The sequence below is a fragment of the Lissotriton vulgaris genome, chromosome 8, assembly GCF_964263255.1.
Source record: "Lissotriton vulgaris chromosome 8, aLisVul1.2, whole genome shotgun sequence".
Taxonomy (NCBI): Eukaryota; Metazoa; Chordata; class Amphibia; order Caudata; family Salamandridae; genus Lissotriton; species Lissotriton vulgaris.
The window spans coordinates 40186769-40210103 of NC_141696.1; the positions used below are offsets into that span (position 1 = coordinate 40186769).

Genomic DNA, 23335 nt, shown 5'->3' on the forward strand with positions numbered 1-23335 from the left:
CCACCCACCCTCGGTGTCGTCACCCCCCACCACCACCACCCGTCCCTCGCTCCTTGTTTGTTCTTTATAATGGAGTTTATTTAGCTTTCCCAGAACGCATGGCTCGCAGCTCCTCATCCACGTCCTGCCCCCGTGGGCTTCTTAATGTTGCAGTACAAAAGGGGGTGGTGATGGACGGAGCATCTGAACCAATCAAACACTCAGACCCAGTCAAAAGATCTGGGTTTAATCCATCACCGTTCTTTAGCCCACTCTGCCACCCCAGTGTTGCAGCACACATTTAACAATGACGCCCGTGTCTGACAGTAATTTATGTGGCACGAAAAGGGCAATTACGCTGCTTACTGCTGCACATTTTATAATACTATCCTCTATTATTTTGTTGCTTTTAAACGTAATATTCTCTCATATCCCGTCATCCCGAGCACCGCACTTTTACTTTCGTAATATCAGCATGACACAGTTTAACGTTAGCGGCTGACTGCCTCGTTCATTAGCCCTGGAAAGTTCAGCAGAGTAGGCTGGCTCCGGCTCCCAGGGCATCTGTTTGAGGGATGGCTCTCCGCTCCAGGCAGTTGCGAAATAAGGCCAGCGACGAGGTGGTGCCATGCAGATTTCAATTGAAAGTGGGAGGGCGAGGGCCAGGTCATGCGAGCACACAGCACTCATTAACGCCTGCTACCCATCACTCAGACCATCGAGGGACCTCTGTTTCAGTCTCTAAACATAAGCAGCAGCGAAAGGGAATAAGTCACTAAATGTGTGTTCCGTATTATGTCTACCCATTGAACGGGTATAAATTAACATGTCAATGCTACTAAAATCTTACAAACATTTTTTTTTCTATCCTGTCGTCAGACAGTTTTTTTTTTAGTCCTCCCTTTTTTCAAATGCTCATTTCATTTTATCTTTTCATTTCTGTTTATTCTTTGCAATTCTCGCCCCTCACTTCTTCATTTATTTTTTCTTCCAGTGCTTGCGGCCTGTGGGGATTAAATAAGGCACGAGCGCAGAGAAACACTTTTCCGTCCAGTAGCAACATTCCAAGCACTTTCGAAGCATGACGTCATGGTGTTTTTGCGAAGCTTACACGCCAAACCTGTACACAACAAGATGCCGTTTATACTTTGATTAAAGATCACAGATGACTATCATATGACACTTAAAAAGCATCTGTCACAACTGACGTAATGATGCAAAAGGAATCCAGGCACGTATTTAAGGGGCACATGCATGAACAGATTTTGCATTCGCAAATGGTGCGAATCGCAAAATTCGGCCGTTTGCGAATGCAATATCTGAAAATGAGATGCATCATTTTTTTGTCCATTTTGGAATCGCAATTACTTTTGCGATTCCTTAAAAAAATGCAAAATCAATTGCGATTCCTTAGAAACTCGCAATCCGTGTTGCGATTCGTTATAAATTCGCAAATTTTGCGAATCCTTAAAAAAATGCGAAAAACGGAATGCATCAATTTTCGCACATGTCAGTAATTCTCAGAAAACACATTTAGGAAGTGCAAAAATAAGAAGAAGTGAGAGCAGGTGGTAAATTTTTTTTTCAACACAACACATGTTGAAATGATTAGCAACTTATAAAAGGGACCTCAGAATGACTCTGGATCCCTTCCAGGATGGCAGCAGCAATTTTCCTAGCACGTAGATGGCGGATGAGAGCAGCAGGGAGGAGGAGAAGAGAACTCAGTGAAAGGGTTTTCAGGTTGCGCATTACTTTGCTTGGGCAGACACAGGCTGACATATATGATAAGTATAGACTGAATGCAGACACCATCATTGATTTAATTGCAGAGTTGGACCCCTTACTGCAAAGGCAGACGCATAGAACTCAAGCTATACCCACCCATGTGCAGGTTTTATGTTGTCTACACCTTTTAGCCTCTGGCTCCTTCCAAGGGGTAATAGCAGTTGCAGGGGGTGTGTCACAGAGTGCATTGTCTAGATTCTTCAATGACTTCCTGAATGCAATGCTCCATAGGATAAATCACCACATAATTTTCCCCTCAACGCATCAGGAGTTAATGCAGACCAAGTTAGACTTTTATAACGTGGCACACTTCCCACATGTCATAGGATGTGTTGATGGAACACATGTCCCCATTTGTCCACCAGCTGCTAATGAGTACATTTTTAGAAATAGAAAAAGTTACCACTCTTTAAATATACAAGCAATCTGTGATTCCAAAGGAATCATCACTGACTTAGTTGCCAGCTACCCAGGTAGTGCCCACGATTCGTACATTTTCAAACATAGTGCCATTCATGATCGCCTACTTGCTGGAGAATTTGGAGATGGATATTTGTTAGGTAATTATTATTTAATTTAATGCAAATTGTAATGATTCTGACATCCATTGCAATGTCTGTGATGTTTTAATTACATATGTCATCTATCAATTTAGGAGATAGTGCATATGGATTGAGGTCTTACATTCTCACCCCATACCTGAATCCAAGTACCCGCAAAGAACATCTGTACAACAAGGCCCATATCTCAACACGCAGCATAATAGAGAGGACGTTTGGGGTCATGAAGTCCAGGTTCAGAATACTGCATAAGACTGGAGGAGCCTTGCAATATCGGCCAGATGTGTGTTGCAAAATAGTTGCAACATGTGCAGTGTTGCACAACCTAGCAACTAGGAGAGGCCTTGAACTACATGAGGATGATTTGCTACCAAATAATTTCAACCAGCCACAACAACCACATGCAAGAGTTCATGGACCGGACGCAGCGGAAGGGAGAAGAAGAAGGGAAGAAATGACACAACATTACTTTTAATAAAAGGTAGGAAACATATTTTGATGCCTCCAAAGGTAAACACTTTAATAAACCATGTTGCACACAGTAGTAGTTTGAAAAAAATAATCAAAGCATGACTTTCATAAAAGGTAAACAATTCAAGATATTGGCCTAATGTAATTCTTAGTCCATATCATTGTACATTGAAAATGTGTTAAATAAAATTCAACAATTTCAAGTAATCACTTCTTCCTTCCACGCAAACCTAAAGCTTTAGTTTTCACCGATTCAGAAACCATGCATGGGGAAATATCAATTTCTTTTCCTCTTTTGCTACGGCGTTCACACACGTCATTGGTGTGTGCAGCAACACTGGTTCCTGCAGATTCATTGATAACATTGCCTTCAAAATCAGTATTCTTGTTGTCATCAGTTGGCAGCACATGATCCCCTCTTTTAATATTTTTAAATCCTTCACATAGTTCTGCACAACACTTTTTGATCCCCTTTTGCATGCGCAATGTGTGTTTTATGACACGTGCATTGCTGCTGGTCACCCTATTCAGAGCCCAGGCATATGTGTGCATACTTGCCACAGTTCTCAAATGTCTATTACAGTTGGCAATGTTTTGACTTTGAAAAATGTCAGTTAATGTCACTAATGCATTTGCAACACGCTCTGAATTCAGATTTGAGGCAGTATGCGCCCCTTCAATGACCTTGCATAATGTTTTCAAAGTCTTGTTGATTCCACTGATGCCTTCAACTATGTGACTCATTTGTCCCTTTATCACTCTCAGGTCTTTACCCTGAAGACGCTGGACTTTCAATAATTTGAGTTCAACTGTACTTGCATGGACATCATCCACTGTGGAGTCTTTTGGATTTGAAGTGCGAGGCCTTCTTCGGTAGAATTCTTGAATTCTTCTACGACCACTAAAGTGTTTTTTGGAAGTGGCAGCCTTCTCAGAATCATCAACCACATATTCAGTGACATTGGCATCTTGCTCAGAGTCTGATTCAAGTACTTTCCGCACTGATTTTCTGATTTTTTTAACATGCACAGAGGGTGAGGTACTCATAGTATTATTGTCTGAATGGCTATGTACATCCATGCTGATCTCATCAAAAGGGTTTGCCTCATTTGCCTTTTGTACATCTATAATTAAAAAAATGAAGCATGAAATCAACGTAATGTCTTCTCAGAAAAAAGATTTAAATTAAAGACAATGTGTTCCAGAAGAAGGACGCCTTTTAAATCTTCATTTACCATGTGTGTAACAATTATTTGATAGGCACACTGACTATGTACATATTGCATTGATGAATAATGATTTAGACTTAAAAACTACAACACCCATGATGCATTGCACTGTTCAATGAAATTGCCTTTTACACTAGTGCTATGCAAGTTATGATGTAACAGAAGATTAAAATTATGTGTTACAACATCAAACACATGACTAAATACATCCTGCAGCCCAATTTAAGTTAAGTTTGCATTTGTCCACAAAAATTAATCTTACCTTGAGAAGTGCCAGCATGCTCAGAGGTGTCTATGTTGGTCACTCCAACTACAGCTTCTGTAACAAGTGTCCCCTCAACCAAATCCTCAAGGGGAGTTGTGACCTTATTGGCAGGGGAGCCACCACCAGTCTTCTTAGTACTCTTCATTCTTGACGCAATACTGTCTTTTGCTCGTGAGCGTAAATCGTACCAACGCTTTTGTAGGTTGGTGATGTCCCGGTGGGCAACTCCCACTGCATTCACTTTAGCCTGTATGGCTAGCCACACTTTCCTTTTTGCAGCCTCAGGGACCTTCAAAGAGAGCTTTCCAAACAGCTGGTCGTGGTGTGAAGTCACCTCCTCAATCAGTATCTCAAGTTCTTGCTCACTGAACTTGATTTTCCTTTTTCTGACTTGTACATCCTGACTGGCAGTTCCTGGCTCCATTTCTCCAACAGCAGCACTCCAACACACTCCTCCACTGCAGACAAACAGAGCTGAATGCACCAACTGCCTGTTTTCAGTTTGAATCTGCTTGGCAGGTGTGTGCAATTAGGCTCCTGGCTTCCTGGGTGTGGCTGGGCTGTGATGCATGAAAATGCGAATAAATTGCGAATTCGCATTTTGCGATATCGCAAAATGCGAATTCGCAATTTATTCGCACAAATTAATGCGATTCGGTAATTTCTGCGAATTTTACCGAATCGGTAAAAATTCGCAATAATATTCATGCATTCCGTTTTGCGATTCGGAATTTGCGATTCTCTATTTTTCGCAAATTCCGAATCGCAAATCAACACATTGATGCATGTGCCCCAAAGAAACGGTAAATGACAGCGGACACTGTACAGCGCAGCTTTCCAAACTTTTCATGTTGGTGACACGCCATTCTGGGAAAAAAAAATTCGGACACGGTAACGTGAGCGAGCGAGCCCGAACCACCCAAGGCGCTTGCCAAGGCCGAGCCTACTGAGTTTGTCAATGCTTGTTTCAATGGCATTCAATCAAGATGGATTGCTGTTTGGCACAAAACCATTTATTTTTCAGCACATGAGTAGGAAGAAACTGAAAATACCCCCACGTCGCACCAAAACTCTTATGGCACCAAGCAAATGAAGCAAATCATCATGACCCTCCTCAGAAGATATCTCTTGTCTCTTCCACAGATCTATCCACTCTGCTCCCCAAAACCGAGATGAAGTCAACCAGTACACAAGCAAGTATTGAAAGAGTGCCAATGGAATGAACAGTCGGAAAGAAGATGGACAGCTGTCGGAATACAGGTTTTGGTCCACTCATTCCCTAGACTCTTTGCAGACCAAATCGTGTTTTGAGTTGAAGGAAAGATTTATAGAAAGTATATCTTAGAGTAAATATAAGCACAGGTCCTACAACACCAGTAATATCCACTGCTCAGGCAATAGTACATCTTGCAACAATATAGGCACAGGTCCAACCACACCATAAATATTAATTGCTCAGTCAATGGCATATCTTGCGACAATATAAGTGCATGTCCAATTGTCAACTGTCTTAAGCTTATCATTAATTTTACTGAGTTTAAAATTCACATTTTTTTAAAACATTTATCTATTTATCCTTATTTTCCTTCCTCTAGCATGGTCGTTTCCCTAGCAGTCTTCGAGTAGCTATATATTCTGACACACAGAGTTATATAGCTTTGGCTGGCTCAGAATCTGGCCTTCTGTTTTTCTAAGGAATATATTGTGTTTATGTAGGGAGATCCTATTTCCTGAGTCTTAAGATGAAAAGTATAACGATAAGTTGTGTCTGTTCACTGCTTGCATCTCTAGTGGTCTATCCAGGGCAGTAGTGGTGCAGACTGCAGCCTGCCCACCTCCCCGCCTCCTGACGGATCCTTCCAGACAGATGGCAGATATTTTAGAGTTCATTGATGGAGACAGAGTGAAGTGACTGGTGCTCTTTCATATCATAGGGCACTGACTCTCTGCTGATTGGTCCCTGGCGTTCATCATACCTCACTGACTCTCTGTGGATTGGTCCCTGGCGTTCATCATACCTCACTGACTCGCTGATGATTGGTCCCTGGCCTTCATCGTACCTCACTGACTCACTGCTGATTGGTCTGTGGCCTTCATCGTACCCCACTGAATCGCTGCTGATTGGTCCCTGGCCTTCATCGTACCTCACTGACTTGCTGCTGATTGGTCCCTGGTCTTCATCGTACCTCACTGACTCTCTGCGGATTGGTCACTGGCGTTCATCATACCTCACTGACTCGCTGCTGATTGGTTCCTGGCCTTCATCGTACCTCATTGACTCGCTGCTGATTGGTCCCTGGCCTTCATCGTACCTCACTGACTCTCTGCTGATTGGTCCCTAGCGTTCATCATACCACACCCTTCTCACCAGCACCTCTGGCACTTTGATGCTCTACACTGAAGGCACTGGATGTTCTATGTTTGCTACTGAGGTTCTTCAATCTGCGGTCAGGACTGCTCCAAATTCTTAGACATTCAAGCATACAATACCGACTGTTAATCTATTAAGCCTACGTTCGAGGTTCTCCACCTCAGTACTTCTTGCTATCCGCCTTCTAAACTCACAGGTGCCTTTGTTGCTTGAAAAGAAGGAGCATTGAAAGTAGAGTGGAATAGGTTTCACAGGCTTGTCTTTCTTGGTCATTTATAGTGTGGTGTAATAATTGGGACTAAACTTCATTCACTTCCAGTGTGGGGGATGGGGCACTTAGAGCTTTTGCAATTAATCTGGTGCCCCTGAAGTTGTTTTACTCAACTGTGCCAAGTGCTGCCTCAAGCAGGAGTTGAACTTGTCAGTGACAAACTTCGGTCCCTCAGCCATCACTCACCTTTGCTGTCTTGTTTCCGAGGCCTTTGAATTTCAACTCCCCAAAGGCATCGGTGGGCATCTCTTCGATGTGCTTCTCCTGGTCCCATGTTGTTTCATTGTGTTTGGGGTCCTCATACTTGTGCTGGCTCTTGTTATTTCCACAGCAGCACACATCCTTCCTGAGGGAAACAAACAGAGCAGGGAGTGTGGGTGGGGGAGCTACATGACAGTGAGAGGTGGACTTGTGCAGTCAGATGCAGACCTTCAGAGAAACACCACAGGTCCAGAGACACAAAGGACAGCATTTGATAAACAGAGAGCTGTTTTCAGACAACCTCGATATTTACTCAATGTCAGTGAATACCACGGGAGCAAAGGCACAAGAAGGAATATAAAGAGCTTGTGGTTCTCCTGGGAAATCAAATTAAACGAAATGGTACTTAGACCACGAAGAGTCAAGAGGATGCATTAGATGTGCAGAGGACAGATCTTTACATCAACAGTGCAGAGCCAGAGAGAGGAGGCAGGATCCAGCCCTTGGTGGCCTCAGAGGAGGGGGCTTCCTCTCCAGTGGGGGCTGGGCAGCAGGTGGGGGGGGCCTCCCTCTGGAGTGTCACATGAGATATTCATCTTCTAATGTCATTGTCAGTAACTTTGTCAATGCTGTTGTAACAGAGTGATTGGTAGGAAATGTGTAACTTATAAGATTGTACACTTCATGTAGTGACCTGATTCATAAGGTAAATGGATCGTGAATGTTACTATGATCTGCAAAACAATAAAAAATCTAGAAAATGGCTATCAATTCATGTTATTAAATAGCTCGTGAGCCTCAGATTGTATGTCAAAAACCAGCGGATGCGCCACAAATCCTTTCACATGTGTTGTTTTTGTGTATTTGATTATAGAGGCATGAAAGTTATGTATCTGCTTGTTTCATTCTGCAGCCTTAAAGTACTAAACGATTTAAAAGCACCAATACCCCCAAGGGTTAACATGAAACTACGAGTCAGATTACCAAACTGACCAATAATAAGTCAATCACATTGATATCTACAGCTTCCTCCACCATTTCAAACCTCCTTGTTTGCTGCTCTGTAGGCTTGGTTCTGTGGCTTTATTGTGTCTGTCCTATCTCGTGCCCGTCTGCTTCTGGCCTCTATTTAACTTGGGTATGTACTTGATCTCCATACTTTGAGTATTCTGATTACTGCATACTTGAAGGAAAAATGCTCTTGGTTTTTTTGCATTTCTGCCGCAACATGTATTTTTCCTGATGTTCACTTCCCAATCAGGGCAAACCCAGACCTGCATTGCTTGTGTTCGGGTTCAGGGAGGACTGAGCCTGGTATTTTGGGCTGGACTGTTCCTATTGGAGCAGGGTCAGGACTGATTTGTATATAGCTGGATTCAAACTGAGGTGACATGGTGTCCAAAATAACTATGGATTGGGATGCATCCCCCAGCGACCTGTGGCGGAGATTATTTCAAGCATGCCATCCATCACTTTTAGTCCTTGTCTCAGTCATCAGTGCCTGACTAAGGGGTGTATTCACCCTGTTACGGGGCAGCCTGCCACCGCACAGGTGGTTAAAGGTCATGACTTCTGCTCCCCTGGCAGAAAGAAACTCACCATATTTATAGATCACTGTGCGCCTGACAGGAATCTCGCCTCTGTGTTCAAGGGGCTGTCATACTAAAAACACATGAGACTCTTATAACAACTATTTTCTCCAACCTATTGCTAACCAGGACTATGAAAGATTTATCTTTCTTCAGACTAGACAACAGGCGGACTAAAGGAATTGGCGAATGTTAAGTTGAATTAATGCTCCAACCAGCACAAGCATGAGACACAACACCTCCCCTTTCCTACCAAAAACAGAACTAACCCCACAAAGAGAATACAAACCAATAATACAAAAACACAGCGAATGCAAGGGAAATGCAACAAAGTAAACATAAGTAAACGAAGGACATATTACCCATAAATGTGTGTGACATAATCTTCAAGTCTTTTGGGTTTGCTGCAAACACGTTTGGAACGTGGAACAATTACCACATCGTTGTTCAAATGAATATCATTCTGTACACAAGAGACAAGCTTAGCACTCAGTACATTATTACTAGTGGGTTCACAACTGAAAGGTCCACCACTGTAAAGAGGTTCTTGGAAAGTAACATTTGTATCTTTAACATCGTCAATCCAATCATATTTCTTAGCATCATACTTCTTTGTCTCATGTTGTACACTCAAATTTCCCCTGAACAAGGCAATTCTATTAATATTCCACACCTTTCCATCACTCAACAGAGCGGTATTGCAAAGAACTTTAATGACTTTGAGAGGTGCAGAGTACCTACTATCACCTTTACGTACTATTCTCCCCTTCTTTACTTTGAAAATGTCACCAACTTTAAGGGCTACACTTCTTACTTTTTTCGTTTGTTTTTCAACCAAGGTCTTTTGATTATTTTCAAGGTTTTGTTTGACACTCTTAACTGACCATGGAATCAATTTATTGCAATTAAGCCAACCCATATTGTCCTTCGTACGGGGATAACATCCTCCCATTAGTTCAAAAGGAGAATAACCGTAAGATTGGTATTTGGTAATCCTATAAGCATAAACAGTTTTCCTCAATTCGTCTTCCGAATCTTTGTCATTACTGTTGGATAATTCAATAATACCTTTTATTACTCTGTTGAAGCGTTCCACGCTATCATTACCTTCTGGGTGATATACTGAGGTTGTTCTATGAACAATCCCCATCTCTTTTTTACATTTTTTAAAGCTATCAACAACAAATTGCTCACCATTGTCAGAAATGATGTCTTTAGGAAGACTAAAAACTTCACCTAGGAAGTGTAACACATTTTTATTGTCAGCTTTCTCCACTATTTTGTACTCAGGCCACCTTGAGAAATGATCCACCAACACTATGATATTTTTGACAGGACCAAAAATATATATGCCAATCGTTTTCCAAAGCATATTTGGAATCACAATAGGAGGCAACATAGTTTTGCTGGTGGTCAGGCTTTTATCTGAATTCACACATTCAAAACATTCCCGTTGAATTCTTTCAATGTCTTTGTCGACTCCAGGCCACCAATAGGATTGCTTAATTCTACACTTTGTGTTAACAATGCCTCAGTGACCCTCATGACAAAGGTTTATAACTTTGTCGTGAAAGATCTTTGGCGGAATTAATTTCCCCCCTCTAGGGAGCAAGTCATTTTCAAGGGAAAGCTCATTCCTAACTTCCCAAAATGGAATGAGTGCCCTGTCAGGGACAGATTTGTCTGGTCAACCTTTTTTGACAAATTTGAACAAATCTTGAATCACTTGGTCAAGAGAAATATTCTTGACCCATTCGTCATGAGGTATGCTCACAAGTTCATTACCAAAAACACTAGCAACTAACCATTGGTCCCAATCATTGTCAACATTTTCAATGACAACCAAAGGACTCCTGCTTAAAAAATCAGCCATCCTGTTGCGTACCAGGAACGTACTCAACATCATAGATAAAATCCAAAATCTGTACAGAAAAACGTGAAATTCTTGGTGAAACATTATTAAGACCATGAAAAACGAGGACTTTAGTGAGAGGTTTCTGGTCTGTGCGTAATGTAACATGTGTACCCCAAATAAACTGTCTAAAGTGTTTTAGTCCCCTCAAACACCCAAGAGCTTCTCTGTCGACCACAGAATATTTTTCCTCTGTGATAGTAAGAGCTCTTGAAGCCAACGCCACCAAACATTCAGATCCATCGCTTTGCAACTGGGAAAGAATGGCGCCTAGGCCCTTACCACTAGCATCTGTGGTGATAAAGCTTTTAAGTTTTGGGTCAAATCCTTTGAGCGCTGGTGCAGAGCAGATATCTTTTTTATACCTTCCATGCTAGTTTGGCATTCATTGGTCCAATGAAAAACACTCCTTTTTCAAAACTTGTGTTATACAATACATTTTGTCTGCAAAATTACACACAGATTTTGAATAATACTCAGCAAGTCCCAAGAAGGACCTTACCTCATCCTTATTATGAGGAGTTGGAGCCTTAAGTATTGCATCAACAAGTTCAGACTTGGGGTGGATGCCGCAAGCACTAATCTCGTGACCCAGGTAAGTCACGCTTTTCCTTCTAATTCTGCACTTTGACTTTTTGGCTGTAAGACCCTTATTCTCTAACAGCTGTAAGACTTTGGATACAACTTTATCATGTTCTTAATTATCTTTACCCAAAATGAGAATGTCGTCCTGAAAAAAAATAATTTCTCATTTCTTTAAAAATTTGATGCATGATGTGCTGAAACATGGCTGCAGCCGATGCCAAACCAAAGGGTACTCGTGAATTGAAATAAACCGATTGGGGTGACAAAGGCTGTAAGATGTTTGCTATCAGCTTGAAGGGGAACATGATGATATGCAGAAACTAGGTTGATAGTTGAAAACCATTCCATATTTTTAGTTGCAGAAAGTAGTTCAGAAATCCTTGGGAGGGGAAACATATCAATAAAGATGTTTTTATTAAGTTTTCTGAGGTCCACGCACAAACGGATTTTCCCGTTGGCCTTGCGTGTGACCACCAAGGGGGCGACCCAATCTAATGATTCTATACTTTCAATTATGCCCTGGTCCACAAGTTTTTGTATCTCGTAATGAACTTCATCCTTAACTCCCAAAGGGATATTACTAACTTTGTGAATGCAAGGCTTGGCATTTTCTTTGAGGACAATTCTATGGGAGAAACCTTGCAGTTCACCAACACTCCCTGAAAAAACGTTTGGAAATTTAGACAAAAATTCATCACACATGTCTGCTTGAGGTGGCTCAATGCATAAACCAGTTTCCACACTAGTAGGGTCAAGGCGTATTCCCAGTTTCCCTTGATCCCACCAGCCCAGAACACAGGGTGCAGCTTTAGAAACATATAATTTACATAATGCAGATCTTCCTTTAAACTCAAACTTGAGTCAGCGGAAACCCAAAAGGTCTATGAGTTCACCAGTGTAACTTACTGGGTGAATGTCAGGAATTTCAAGCTTAGAACCAATTGTATTACTGAATACTTCTTCCCACTTGTTTCTATTTATAATGGTGTAAGGTGATCCTGAATCAGCCAGTAATGTTACACTTACGCCACCTGCTTCTACCTCACAAACTGTTTTATTTCCTTATTTCGCCCTGAACCAAAGTTTCATCATCATTAATGCAGCAGACTTTGTTGTCATTACAATCTGATTCAATACTATCATCATCCTCTTCAAACTCATCCACAATACATTTAACAGTTTTAGAATTACGGCACGCCTTAGCAAAATGGCCAGTCATTTTACAGTATACACATTTTTGGCCTAAAGCTGGACATTTCTTGTCATTCGCCAAATGTGTAGAGCTACACAATGATAACATGCTCCTTTAGCCTCAAATTTGTTGGTACGCTCTCTATTTTTACTTTTCCCTTTTGGTGTTTGTTTATCAAATTTCATCTTTGGCTTCTCTGAATTGTTCTGATTAGAATTTCTAACAATTTCAACCATGTCATCACTGTTGCAGTTCTTAGCTTTAATAATAACTGTTTTGGCACACCTTGGTGTTAGTTCTGCTTTGCTGATGATAGCTGAAATTTCTCTTAGAGTAGCGTCTCCATTAATCCAAAGTTTATCCTGTAAATTGTGGTTGTTACAGTGCATAACGAATTGGTCACGGATTAATTCATCTTCAATGATACCAAGTTTGCACGATAAAGCCAATCTCCTAAGAGAAGCGACGTAGTCTTCCACTTTTTCAGATGATTCTTGCTTCATATGAGAAAAATGTAATCTGTGCACAGCTTTACAAACCGTAGGGGTAAAATAGGCATTCAAATTAGATATAGCTTGCATGAAAATATTTACCTCACTACCTGCTAGGGTTTTTCCAATTCTGTTATATACTCCTAGCCCTCTAGGGCCTAGACAATGTAATAAAAAATGTCTTTCCTTTCAAACATGTCCAGATAATTAATTAAATAATCCCTCCATTCCTCCCATCTATGGCTAGAAACTTCGCAATCCTTAACCATGAAAGCTTGTGGAGAAGGTAGATTCATAGTTGCCATAGCCATATTAGCAGAAGAAAAAGAAGGGGAAAAAAATGTAAATGTAAACTACACTTGTGAGATAATAACTATACACAAAAGGATGTTAAACATTCAAGATAAAACGAGATCAGTGCCTGTGATAAACCCAATTATGGAATGTCAAGAATGGCACACTGTGTGTGTGTCACAGTAGTAATAAATGAGGAATAGATTATATTGATAAGAAGATTATAATTGAATTGTGGCATGCTGTATGCGTGTCACAGTTGTAATAAATGAAACTTGCCTTGGAAATTTGATGCGCGGTGTGCGCATCACCGTTAAATTGTGGCATGTTGTGTGCATGTCACAGTTGTAATCAAAAACTTGCCTTGTAAATTTGATGGGCTTCCATTAAATTGTGGCATGCTGCGTCTGTGTCACAGTTGTAATCAATAAATTTGCCTTAGAAATCTGATGCGCAGTGTGCACATCACCCAAGTTAGACGTAGTGGTCGAAATCTTTCAAGGACTCTTGTATCTTCGTTGGTATTACGCTATTTAAATTCAGAATCAATACTTTTGTGAAGACTTAAAAATGGAGGCATGCTGTGTGCCCTTGCATGACCTCAAAGGACGTGATGCGTGCTGACGTTCATTAGAGAGGATCCAATGACATAGCCTGAAAGCACAGTTCTGCGGTTGTGATCGGTATTCGAATTTAGCTGCCGCTCGAAAGATGCGGCCAACAACAGCTGTTTTATGAGGTCAATCGTCAGCAACTAAGGTATTTCTAACTTGTATAATCTTCATACATTCTTAAATATAGTATGAGTCAAGTATTAACAGATGTAAATTACAGTGAGATGCCAATTACGATATTTCTCCAATAAAGCCAGGCAACATTGATAAATGTCCGACAAATAAATAAATAAGAAAAGATTGCGACTTACATCAAATTCAATTCCATCTTCCCTTCAAAATTGCTGTAATAAAGTACTCGATATGAATGCACAATTAAAAATGCAGCAGATTACCTCGTTAAAATCTTATTGAAATTACTTGCGTGGCAAGCATTGATTCTAAAATTTATATTCAAGTTGATGAGATCCTCGTCGCTATTGTTAAGTTGAATTGACACTCCAAAAGATATGGTAATTAAGGGGCATATTATCAAGAAACCACGTTAACATTATTGCCGCTTTAGCAGATAATATAATATGCCCTTGTGAATTTCCATCAAAGCCCATGTTCTTGTGTGAACATGGGCTTTTATGGGAATTCTCTATGGCGTATGATCAAGTTCATTATCTGCATTTTAGCGGCAGTTTTCTGCTTCTAAAGCGGCGATAATGTTAACACTGTGCTTGATAATGTGCCCCATAGTTTCCTTTAATAAGAACTTGAACCAACATACAGCCAGGGAAGAGCAGGAATGGACGCAGCTGCCAGTACAGCTCTCAAACTTCTCTATGTTCTAAATGCACCTAACACACCAGAAGAGGAAGACATATTCAAAAGTACATACATACCTTCACTGCACTGTGTTGTGCCCAAGAGTAGCACGAGCGAAGCTCCAGCCAGCACAAGCACGAGACACAGCAATGAGCATGTGAGGATTCACAAATGAAGGGGAAGAAATATTAGGTCAGATAATTTCAGGGGGCGCTAAAGAAAAACTCTGCAAATCCATCCTACTGGAATCAGGCAAGTCTCTAGTGGACATTTTTACTATGGTTCAGACCAAGCAATATGTCAAAACCAATGCTTCCTTTATGGAGCTGCCCTACTTAAACCATAAAATCTGAGCCGGTTAACTTCATCATGCCTACACCAACATTACGGAAACCCAAAGCAGGAGGTCTTCAAAGCAACCCTACCGGTACTGCAGTAGCACCATGCACCGCTCAACTGACTGACCCGAAAAAGGAAAGTGTGCAGCGTGCAGAAAATAAGCATCCCATCCCACTGTCAGTGCGATGTCCAAAACACAAACAGGACAACGACATAGGTGACGATGAGGATGACGAACACACCATTCACTCTGTTTTCAAAATAGGGATGGTGGTGGAGCCTCAACATCACCACAATGCCAGAGACAAGTGGGATTACACCTCGTACTAACCACTTTGGTCATCAGAGCGTCCATCAAGCTACTGTCTGCTGCAGCCTACCAGATGCTACAGCCGCCACTACCACTCCAAAAAATGGCGATCAAATTATTTGCATATGGGCAAAGCAAACCTCTCCTCATCAGAGGGAAATTCCAAATGCTCATCACTCATGGGGCTCAATCCTTGGATTCCCTCATCCATGACATCGAGGGATGGATGCCATGGCAGGTTGCTAGTGTGCTGCATCGCGGAAGCACTTGGCGTTTCACACTCTTGGTAAAATTCCTTTAAGTGTTTGAAAGCATTGGGTGGTTGAAGAGAAAATAAATAAACCTTCTAATCCACAGATCTGTGCATCCAGTAGCCCTGCGACACAGGATAATCACCTTTCATCTGAGGCCTCAAGTGGAGAAGGAGCTAGAGAAGCTGGAAGCTGCTGGGATAATAGAGAAGGTATCAGGGCCTATCCCATGGGTGTCCCCCATTATGGTGTCCAGGAAGCCAAAATAAACCAGTTAGGTATGCATATGATAGACATGAGGCTCCCTATTATGGCAATAAAAATGTAATGTCATCTTACCCTCACCATTGATGGCCTGATAGGAGAGTTGAGTGGAGTGTGGTGGCTTTTTCAAAGGTAGACTTCAGATCTGGCTACCATCAACTTACCTTGGCGGAGTACATCAATGCCATCTCAACCCCTGTGGGTCTGTGGCACTACTGAAGACTAGATTTTGGCATTTCAAGTGCCACCTAAGTGGTTGATACAAGAATGTCTGGCAGGCCTGCCTGGAATAGTGAATATCAATGACAACATTTTGGTGTATGCAATGTCTATTCCAGAGCATAATGCCAAGCTCAGGAGTGCCCTCCAGTGGATACAATATTCAGGACTCACTCTCCACCTCAAGCAATTATTAAACTTCTTTAAATACTGTCTTCGGAAGGTGTAGCAACTGACCCTGAAAAAGTACGCAGCATTAAACAGGCAGCCCCACCAGCGTCAGAAGATTACAGCTTTCTGGGCATGGTCATGGTATTGTAGCTGCTTTTCGAAAAGATCGGAACAGCTTGACACAACCTCCCTGAGAGCTCCCGAAGTCGGCTACCTTGTGGCACTGGGGAGAAGAACAAGAACGAGCCTTCCAGGCCACCAAAGCTGCTCAGTCAACTGACACCAGCCTTATGTACTATGATACAAGGAAGGAAACCACCATGTAATGTAATGTAATGTATGTAATGTATAGGCATTTATATAGCGCACTACTTACCCGGAGGGTCCCAAGGCGCTTCGACCGCTGCGAAACCCTTCCTGGCTTCCCTGAGAGATGGTCCCTTAATGGGTATCTCCAGGGTGAGACCAGGCATCCCCGGCGGTCTGGTGGGGCCGTTAGTGAAGATGAGGCAAGCTAATGCCCAGAGTTGCCAAATGTGATCGCTGATCAGAGTGGGCACCGAGGCGAGAGAATTATCGAGTCCGCTGACCCTGGTCCAGAAACCTGCCGCGCCGGGAATCGAACCCTGGTCCCGGGCCGTCCTCTGCTCTCGGGTCTGCCGCCTCTAACCAGTGAGCCACACTACCACCATTGTGGTTGACGCTGGTCTGAAGGGACAAGGAGCAGCGCTGGTGCAGCGGCCTGAGAATAGGGAGTGGATACCAGTAGCATTTGCAAGTCAGCCCCTTACCTAGACTGAGCAACGGTACTCACAAATTGAGAAGGAAGCATTGGGGGTGCTGTCACTTCCATCTGTATGTCTATGGCCAGTCATTCGTAGTCACTACCAATCACCTCAAATTGGAAAATGTATACTTCAACTGAAGGACTACAATTGCCAGGTAGATTATCACCCAGGCACGACCACCCTGTCAACTGCCTGTGGAGACATCCCTGAGCTGCCACCCCTGACGATGCAGAAGCCAATGAAACTGGAGAAAATGTACAGTACATTGCTGATCACTCCTGCCACTGCCATTCTTGGTGGAAAAGATACAACATGCTACTGCCCCCGATGAGTGCCCTAAGAGAGCACTAGAAACAGTCTGGAGTGGCTAGTGGCATTGGTTCAAAGACAATTGGGCCCAGCGCACCTTTGAGGCCCAACGCATTAAGCAAAGCTTACACCATGTTCGGCATGAATTAGCTTCTGATCCTCTCATGGTCTGCTTAGAGATCTGAGAGCTGACAGTGGCTCACCAGTTCACAGACAAGAAGTAAAAGTACCTCAAGTCATTAAACATCACCTACAAGAAGTTCACCCCCACCCCCCCATTGGCTGCAAGCCAAATGGGAGGTGGAATGCTCCCTGATAACTAAATAAATACATAAGGATTGCACTAAGCATGGGCGAATTTTGCGAATTCCCGATCCGCGAATTTGCGGATTTGCGAATTTGCGATGCGGATTTTTGTTTTTTTGCGTGTTCGCGGGGTTTTTTGCGTGTTCGCGGGGTTTTTGGCGTGTTCGCGGGGCTTTTAGTGTCTTCGCGAGCCGTGGCATAGCGAAGTTACCCATGCAGTCGTTTATGGGGGAGAGAGAGAGAGATAGATAGATATATAGATAGATAGATAGATAGATAGATATAAAGAGAGAGAAAGAGAGGGAAAGAGAGAGGGAGAGAGAGAACGAGAGAAAGAAAGAGAGGCCGGATCTCTGAAGGGCCAGATTCCTGAGTTGCCCCTACAGAACATACAGCTTTTTATTTTTAGCAAAATGCATATGAAAATTGTGCTGTAAAGGTCTCTTTTAGTTTAACCCCTCCTGACAACTCATAATGGGTGTATTTGCTATCCTCTCCCTTCTTCCTGTTTTTTATATCTGTAAGTGCTTCCTGTTGAGGTTTAATTCCTTGGACAGGTGCCTCGTTACCTACTTGTAACTATTCTCTGACCCTGCTTCAAGGGTCAGAGCAGGGTCAGAGAATAGTTGCAAGTAGGCAACGAGGCGCCAGGAAGCATTTAGCAGCAGGTGTCCAAGTTGAAGTTAATTTGTTTGTAACCCTTTTGTAAAAGGCTACAAAGAAATTAGGTTCAACTTTTGCACCTGCTGCTGTAACCCTTGCTTGGCTGAAAATTCGTCCCCGCTGATTCGCGGATTTTACCGCGATTTCGCGAGATTCGCGGATCGCGAAATTGCAGAAAATCCGCAAACTCGCCCGCAAAACGGATTTTACGCCCACCCTTAGATTGCACACTCCAGTCAATAGCCCTATAAGTGAGCCATCTACTCTCTTCTCCGTGAGTAACGCCAAATGCCCCACTCCACCACTCTCCCGACAACTGCTCATGGGGCGGGTGGTGCAAGTCTCAATCCCTCATCACCCGGACTGGACCCCAAGCCCAGTGGATGATCAGAGTGTCCGGACCAAACATCAAGATGCCAACACTCAAGCCAGTCAGCGCCGACATGTCAAATGATACCACCTCAGGGTAACCACCTTGAGGTGGGATCATTTGACATGTCGGCGCTGACTGGCTGACTGACTGTCTTAATGAAAGACTGATTCCCAGGCAGCAAATTTAGACAACCCTGTGTACACCATACAAGGACCATCAGTCGCATTCATGGCACCAAAGTGAGTGCTCAACGAGGTGAGCAAGAAGTGTCACAGAATATTTCTCATTTTAAATTATTCTACTCGTCATGCCCTCCCCGTCCCCGTGTTGAAGTGACTGATGCTGAATTAGGTGACATTGAAGAGACCTCGGTAGCGGAAGGCCAATTGAGGAGCTCTCAAGAATCTATATGGGAGGGTGGAGATGAGAATATCCAGGGTAACTGTTCTACCGAGGAATGGTATGAAAAGCAATCCTCCTCCTTCCTCTCATCTGAAAGGTTATGCTGTGTAAGCTCCTGTCCTGGAGCTCCAGGTAACTTGAAGTCTTCTATACTTGTTCTTCAGTGAGCTCTTGTCATGCTAGTTGCTGACTTATGAGTTTAAAACCAACACCTCTGGTCTGTGTTAATTTATGTTGCAGCTTAATTGCCACTACTCCTCTGGATCTCTGTATTGTATTAGCAGTCAGCGCGGGGAAACACAGTTTTGTGCAGCCAGGCGCTTTATAAATGTTTTATTATTAGTATTATTATTAGCTGTTTTAAATTAAAGGAGGAATGTAGGGCCCGATGTAGGTAGCCCAATACCGGTCGGAATCGGACGAAAATACCGATTTTCGTCCGTTTCCGACCGGTATTGGGCTATTGAGATATAGGGGCAGAAAATACATACATATTCGGTAATTTTACCGAATCGGTAATTTTACCGATTCGGTAAAGTTACCGAATCGGTAAAATTACCAAGGGCCAGATGTAGGTCGGTCGGTAACGGCCGAAAATCGGTATTTTCGTCCGTTACCGATCGGTAAATAGGTGATCGCTATGTAGGGGGCATTATTTTACCGAATCGGTAAAATTACCGAATCGGTAATTTTACCGATTCGGTAAAATAAAAAATCGGTAAATTTACCGAATGTGAGCCACCCAGATGTAGGTGGGACTCTTCAGAGTCCCAAAGGCCTTACCGAATCGGTATTTTACCATCAAATCCAATTTGATGGTAAAATACCGATTCCGGTGTGCATGCACATGTGTGCATGCACACCTATGCCATGTGACAGGCAGACCTGCCCTTAGGGCATGTATGCCTGCCACATGGCACCGAGCCTGTTTTGGGGGTGCCAGAGGGTGTCAAAGTGACACCCCCTGCACCCTAGTGAAATTCGGTATTTACCGATTTGGTAAATACCGAATCGGTAATGCCCATTCATTCCTATGGGCTTCAAAGGCCATAGGAATGAATGGGCATTACCGATTCGGTATTGACCGAATCGGTAAATACCGAAATCATCCGATTCGGTATTCCACCACATCTGAATTTTTACCTACATCAGAATTACCGATTCCAAAATACCGAATCGGTAAAATTCGGTATTTTGGAATCGGTAATTCTGATTTACCTACATCGGGCCCGTAGTGCTGTGCCCAGTGACATAACCAGAGTGCTAGTCAATGGCCTGCAGAGTGTAACCATAGGGATTTTACAAGTTGGTGCCCGATATACGGATGTGAATACTAAAGCTCTGTGACACATAAGGCTTAATAAAGTGGGCCAGGCATTTGGGGTGAGTAGACCCACTAATCGTACTCTCAGCACCTCTGAGTCATTTGTTCTAGGCCACACCATATATCAAGGCCCGGCCATCATCGCATAGCAGAGCGGTAAGGACGCGTGGGATATTTAAGCTCACGTTACAACAGGGGCCAATTTTCAATTTTCAGTGTCAACAGGGAAAATGATTGACAGTTGTCCTGCACTAATTAGGGCAAGGCAACTGTTACTGTATCACAGAGGTCTTTTGGCGGACGGACCGCTGGGTCAAGGTTTACCACTGGCAGAGGAAGTGAAGGCTCTGCCGGTGTTTACCCAGTGGTTGCCCCACTCTGAACAGAGTGTGGAAACCATGGATTTGGCAGGGTGGGTATAACTCTCTTTTACGTTATCCCCCCACTCAGCCTAACCCTAAATAAGCCCCTAACAATTTTCAAAGTCCTTGGGGTTTTCTTAAGAGCTAGTTGAGTATATCTGCAGCAAGGGGAGCTTTGATGCTGTGTGCTCTCTCGTGAGCAGCCTCTTCACCTCCTAATTTCTGCTTGTGCCTCTACTTCAGGATCGGAATGCAGAGATAGTGCAACTGGTAGCATGAGAAGTGTGTCTTTTTTACCTATGTCTACTCACCTGTTTTTCTTCCCCACACCCTTCTTCACCATAGAAAATGTTCTTTTCTGGAAGGTTCAAAGGCATTGCAACAATTTTCTGCACAACAGGCTTGTTATATGGATCCCTAGCTGCACTTTCCCAATTATCACTTTCACTACTCCTTCACCCAGATGGCACCCTCTATTTATGGCTGGCTGTGCTCCATTAATTAAGGTTGGTGAGTGAAAGACCACATGTAGATGGAATTGAAGGGAATTAGGGTTATTGAAACTACCATTCTCAAGACAATATATTGGACTTTTGGCTATGAACAAATCCTTAATATCTTAGTCTGATTTACTTACCACTGCATGTTGTTTCTGTCACAGAAGACAACACTCTCCAATATCAGGAGCTGAGACAGGAACAAGTAAATTCGTACATGCTGATCCACGGTTTGCCTGAGACTTTTGGCAACACGATCCAGAAGACAGTCCAAATGACTGTTTAAGCAGTTTTAAGGTTGCTTGGCAAACAGCTAAAGAACCCAAATGTGTTTTCCATGCTGCCACCCCTATTAAGGAGAGAAGAGTACAACATCACGTGCACTGGGAATTCTGGGAAGCCTTCCAAGACTACAGCTTCTAAGGAGAAAAGCAAAACTGATCAGACTCTGCATTCTGATGCCTTTGAAAAATGTCAAGCTGCCTTAGCAATGAACCAGAAAGCACTGAGATAGAACCAGATAAAGTCCATGTCCCACTTTATTATTTTCTCGGGCATTAGTGAGACGAGGATCCCTTGGCTTTTGAGTCAGCTCAGGATGAATTTGATATAAGGATAATGAGTGCTGTGGTACCCTCTAGGATATACAGAGATGGTAGAACCTCCGTATCTCAAGAGTATTTAAGCATAGTACTGTTAATGGAGCTTCTGCTACACACCTGTGATTTCCAAGGGTGAATGACGCCGGATTATTGCATAGTTCCCCTCGTCCCTGGCTCACACCCAACTTCACTCCCAGCCCTAGTGGTTCCTGTTCCAGTAACACCTATATTAACACACCATGGACACTTCAAGGTAGCTCACATGCTGGAGGGTTGGGGAGGGAGATGGACAAAGGCAAGGTCCTAACAGACAAAGGTCAATTCTTATTGACTGGCTTTGGGGGAATACCTATAAAGGGGGTAGCGAAGGATGACATTTATAGCAGATCCAATGCCCATGGCAGCAAAGCTGTGATCTATTTAGCAGAGGTATCTATTGTAAACTTATTGTGTTACTTTCCTGATGTTTTCTCTATGATTTTATCTCCTCTCTATGGTTAGCCTGTATTCTAGAATTGTTATGCCTGATTGTGGGACTAGTGTTCTCTTGAGCGAGTTGGAGAACTGGCCAGCAGGCATTGAGTCCATGTTCTGCTGTGCTCTTCATTAAACCTCTTAAACTATAACTGCTGGTTTGGAGACTCTACTTACTACATTTTGGCGACTTGTGACCTGCTGCCCAGCGAGTCTTGGTGTTGTGTCTGCCATTTCCTGGCATAACCACCATGGAGAAGCACTTCGGCAGAGGGACTCAAATGGAAACGAACCTGGCGTTGTCTCTCTGGATTGCTTTGACAAGGATAAGTCATCCAGCGAAATTCTGAGCGTAATTGGACTTTTCTACAAGGAGTTGTACATCGAAAAGTCAACCAACGTTCAATTTTGTGAGTAGAACGTTTATCGTTCCTTCGTTCCTTCTTCCTCCTTCATTTCTTCACCTGGCAACCGGAGAGTGAGCGGAGGTGACGCGTCACGCAAACGTGCAGCGTGCGTTTCAAGCCTCGATCTCGCCCGGCGGCCATTTTGGTTTCTGTCATCAGCGGAGGAAGAGTATTGGACGTTTTGCGCTTGAATTTCACATCGCGCAAGGAGTTTACATCTCGGCATTGTAGCAGTGTGAAAATTCCCGGCAATACAATTATAGCGGTTCAAGATTTTAAGGTATTTTGACAAGATTTCTTTTCTTTTTTTGGGAATTTATGACATTCTTGTTTTGTGTAAAGCTTGCTGTGGAGTATTTTTCAAGATGTATTCTTCATTGTTAGAGACTCATTCTTTTTAACTTTGCAAGTACAACATGGCACAACAAGTTGTTGTAAATCTGCCTCCTCCATTCTTTTTTTTTTTTTTTTTTTAATTTTTGAAAACCTTTATTCGGAATCAGGACACACAGCTATTTAGCCTAACATCCCGGAGGCAAGGCAGCATAAGCAAAGGAGGGCATTAGCGTCCAACATTAGGAACATACTCATCAAAGGTTAATTTTATTTTTTATAGAAAAACAACAACTGGCGCCCGTGGGCGCGAAAG

At 42.9% G+C, this 23335-nt stretch overlaps 1 protein-coding gene across 1 annotated transcript in view; it reads right to left on the minus strand.

Annotated features, from left to right (window-relative positions):
• LOC147693339 (transient receptor potential cation channel subfamily M member 2-like) overlaps positions 1 to 7195 on the minus strand; it is a 1947553-nt gene extending 1940358 nt beyond the window's left edge. Inside the window, exon 1 of the mRNA XM_086935940.1 lies at positions 7121 to 7195. Coding sequence (XP_086792066.1) covers positions 7121 to 7180 — 60 coding nt within the window. The 5' untranslated portion in view covers positions 7181 to 7195. The remainder of the gene's footprint in view (positions 1 to 7120) is intronic.
• Positions 7196 to 23335: the final 16140 nt, after the last annotated feature.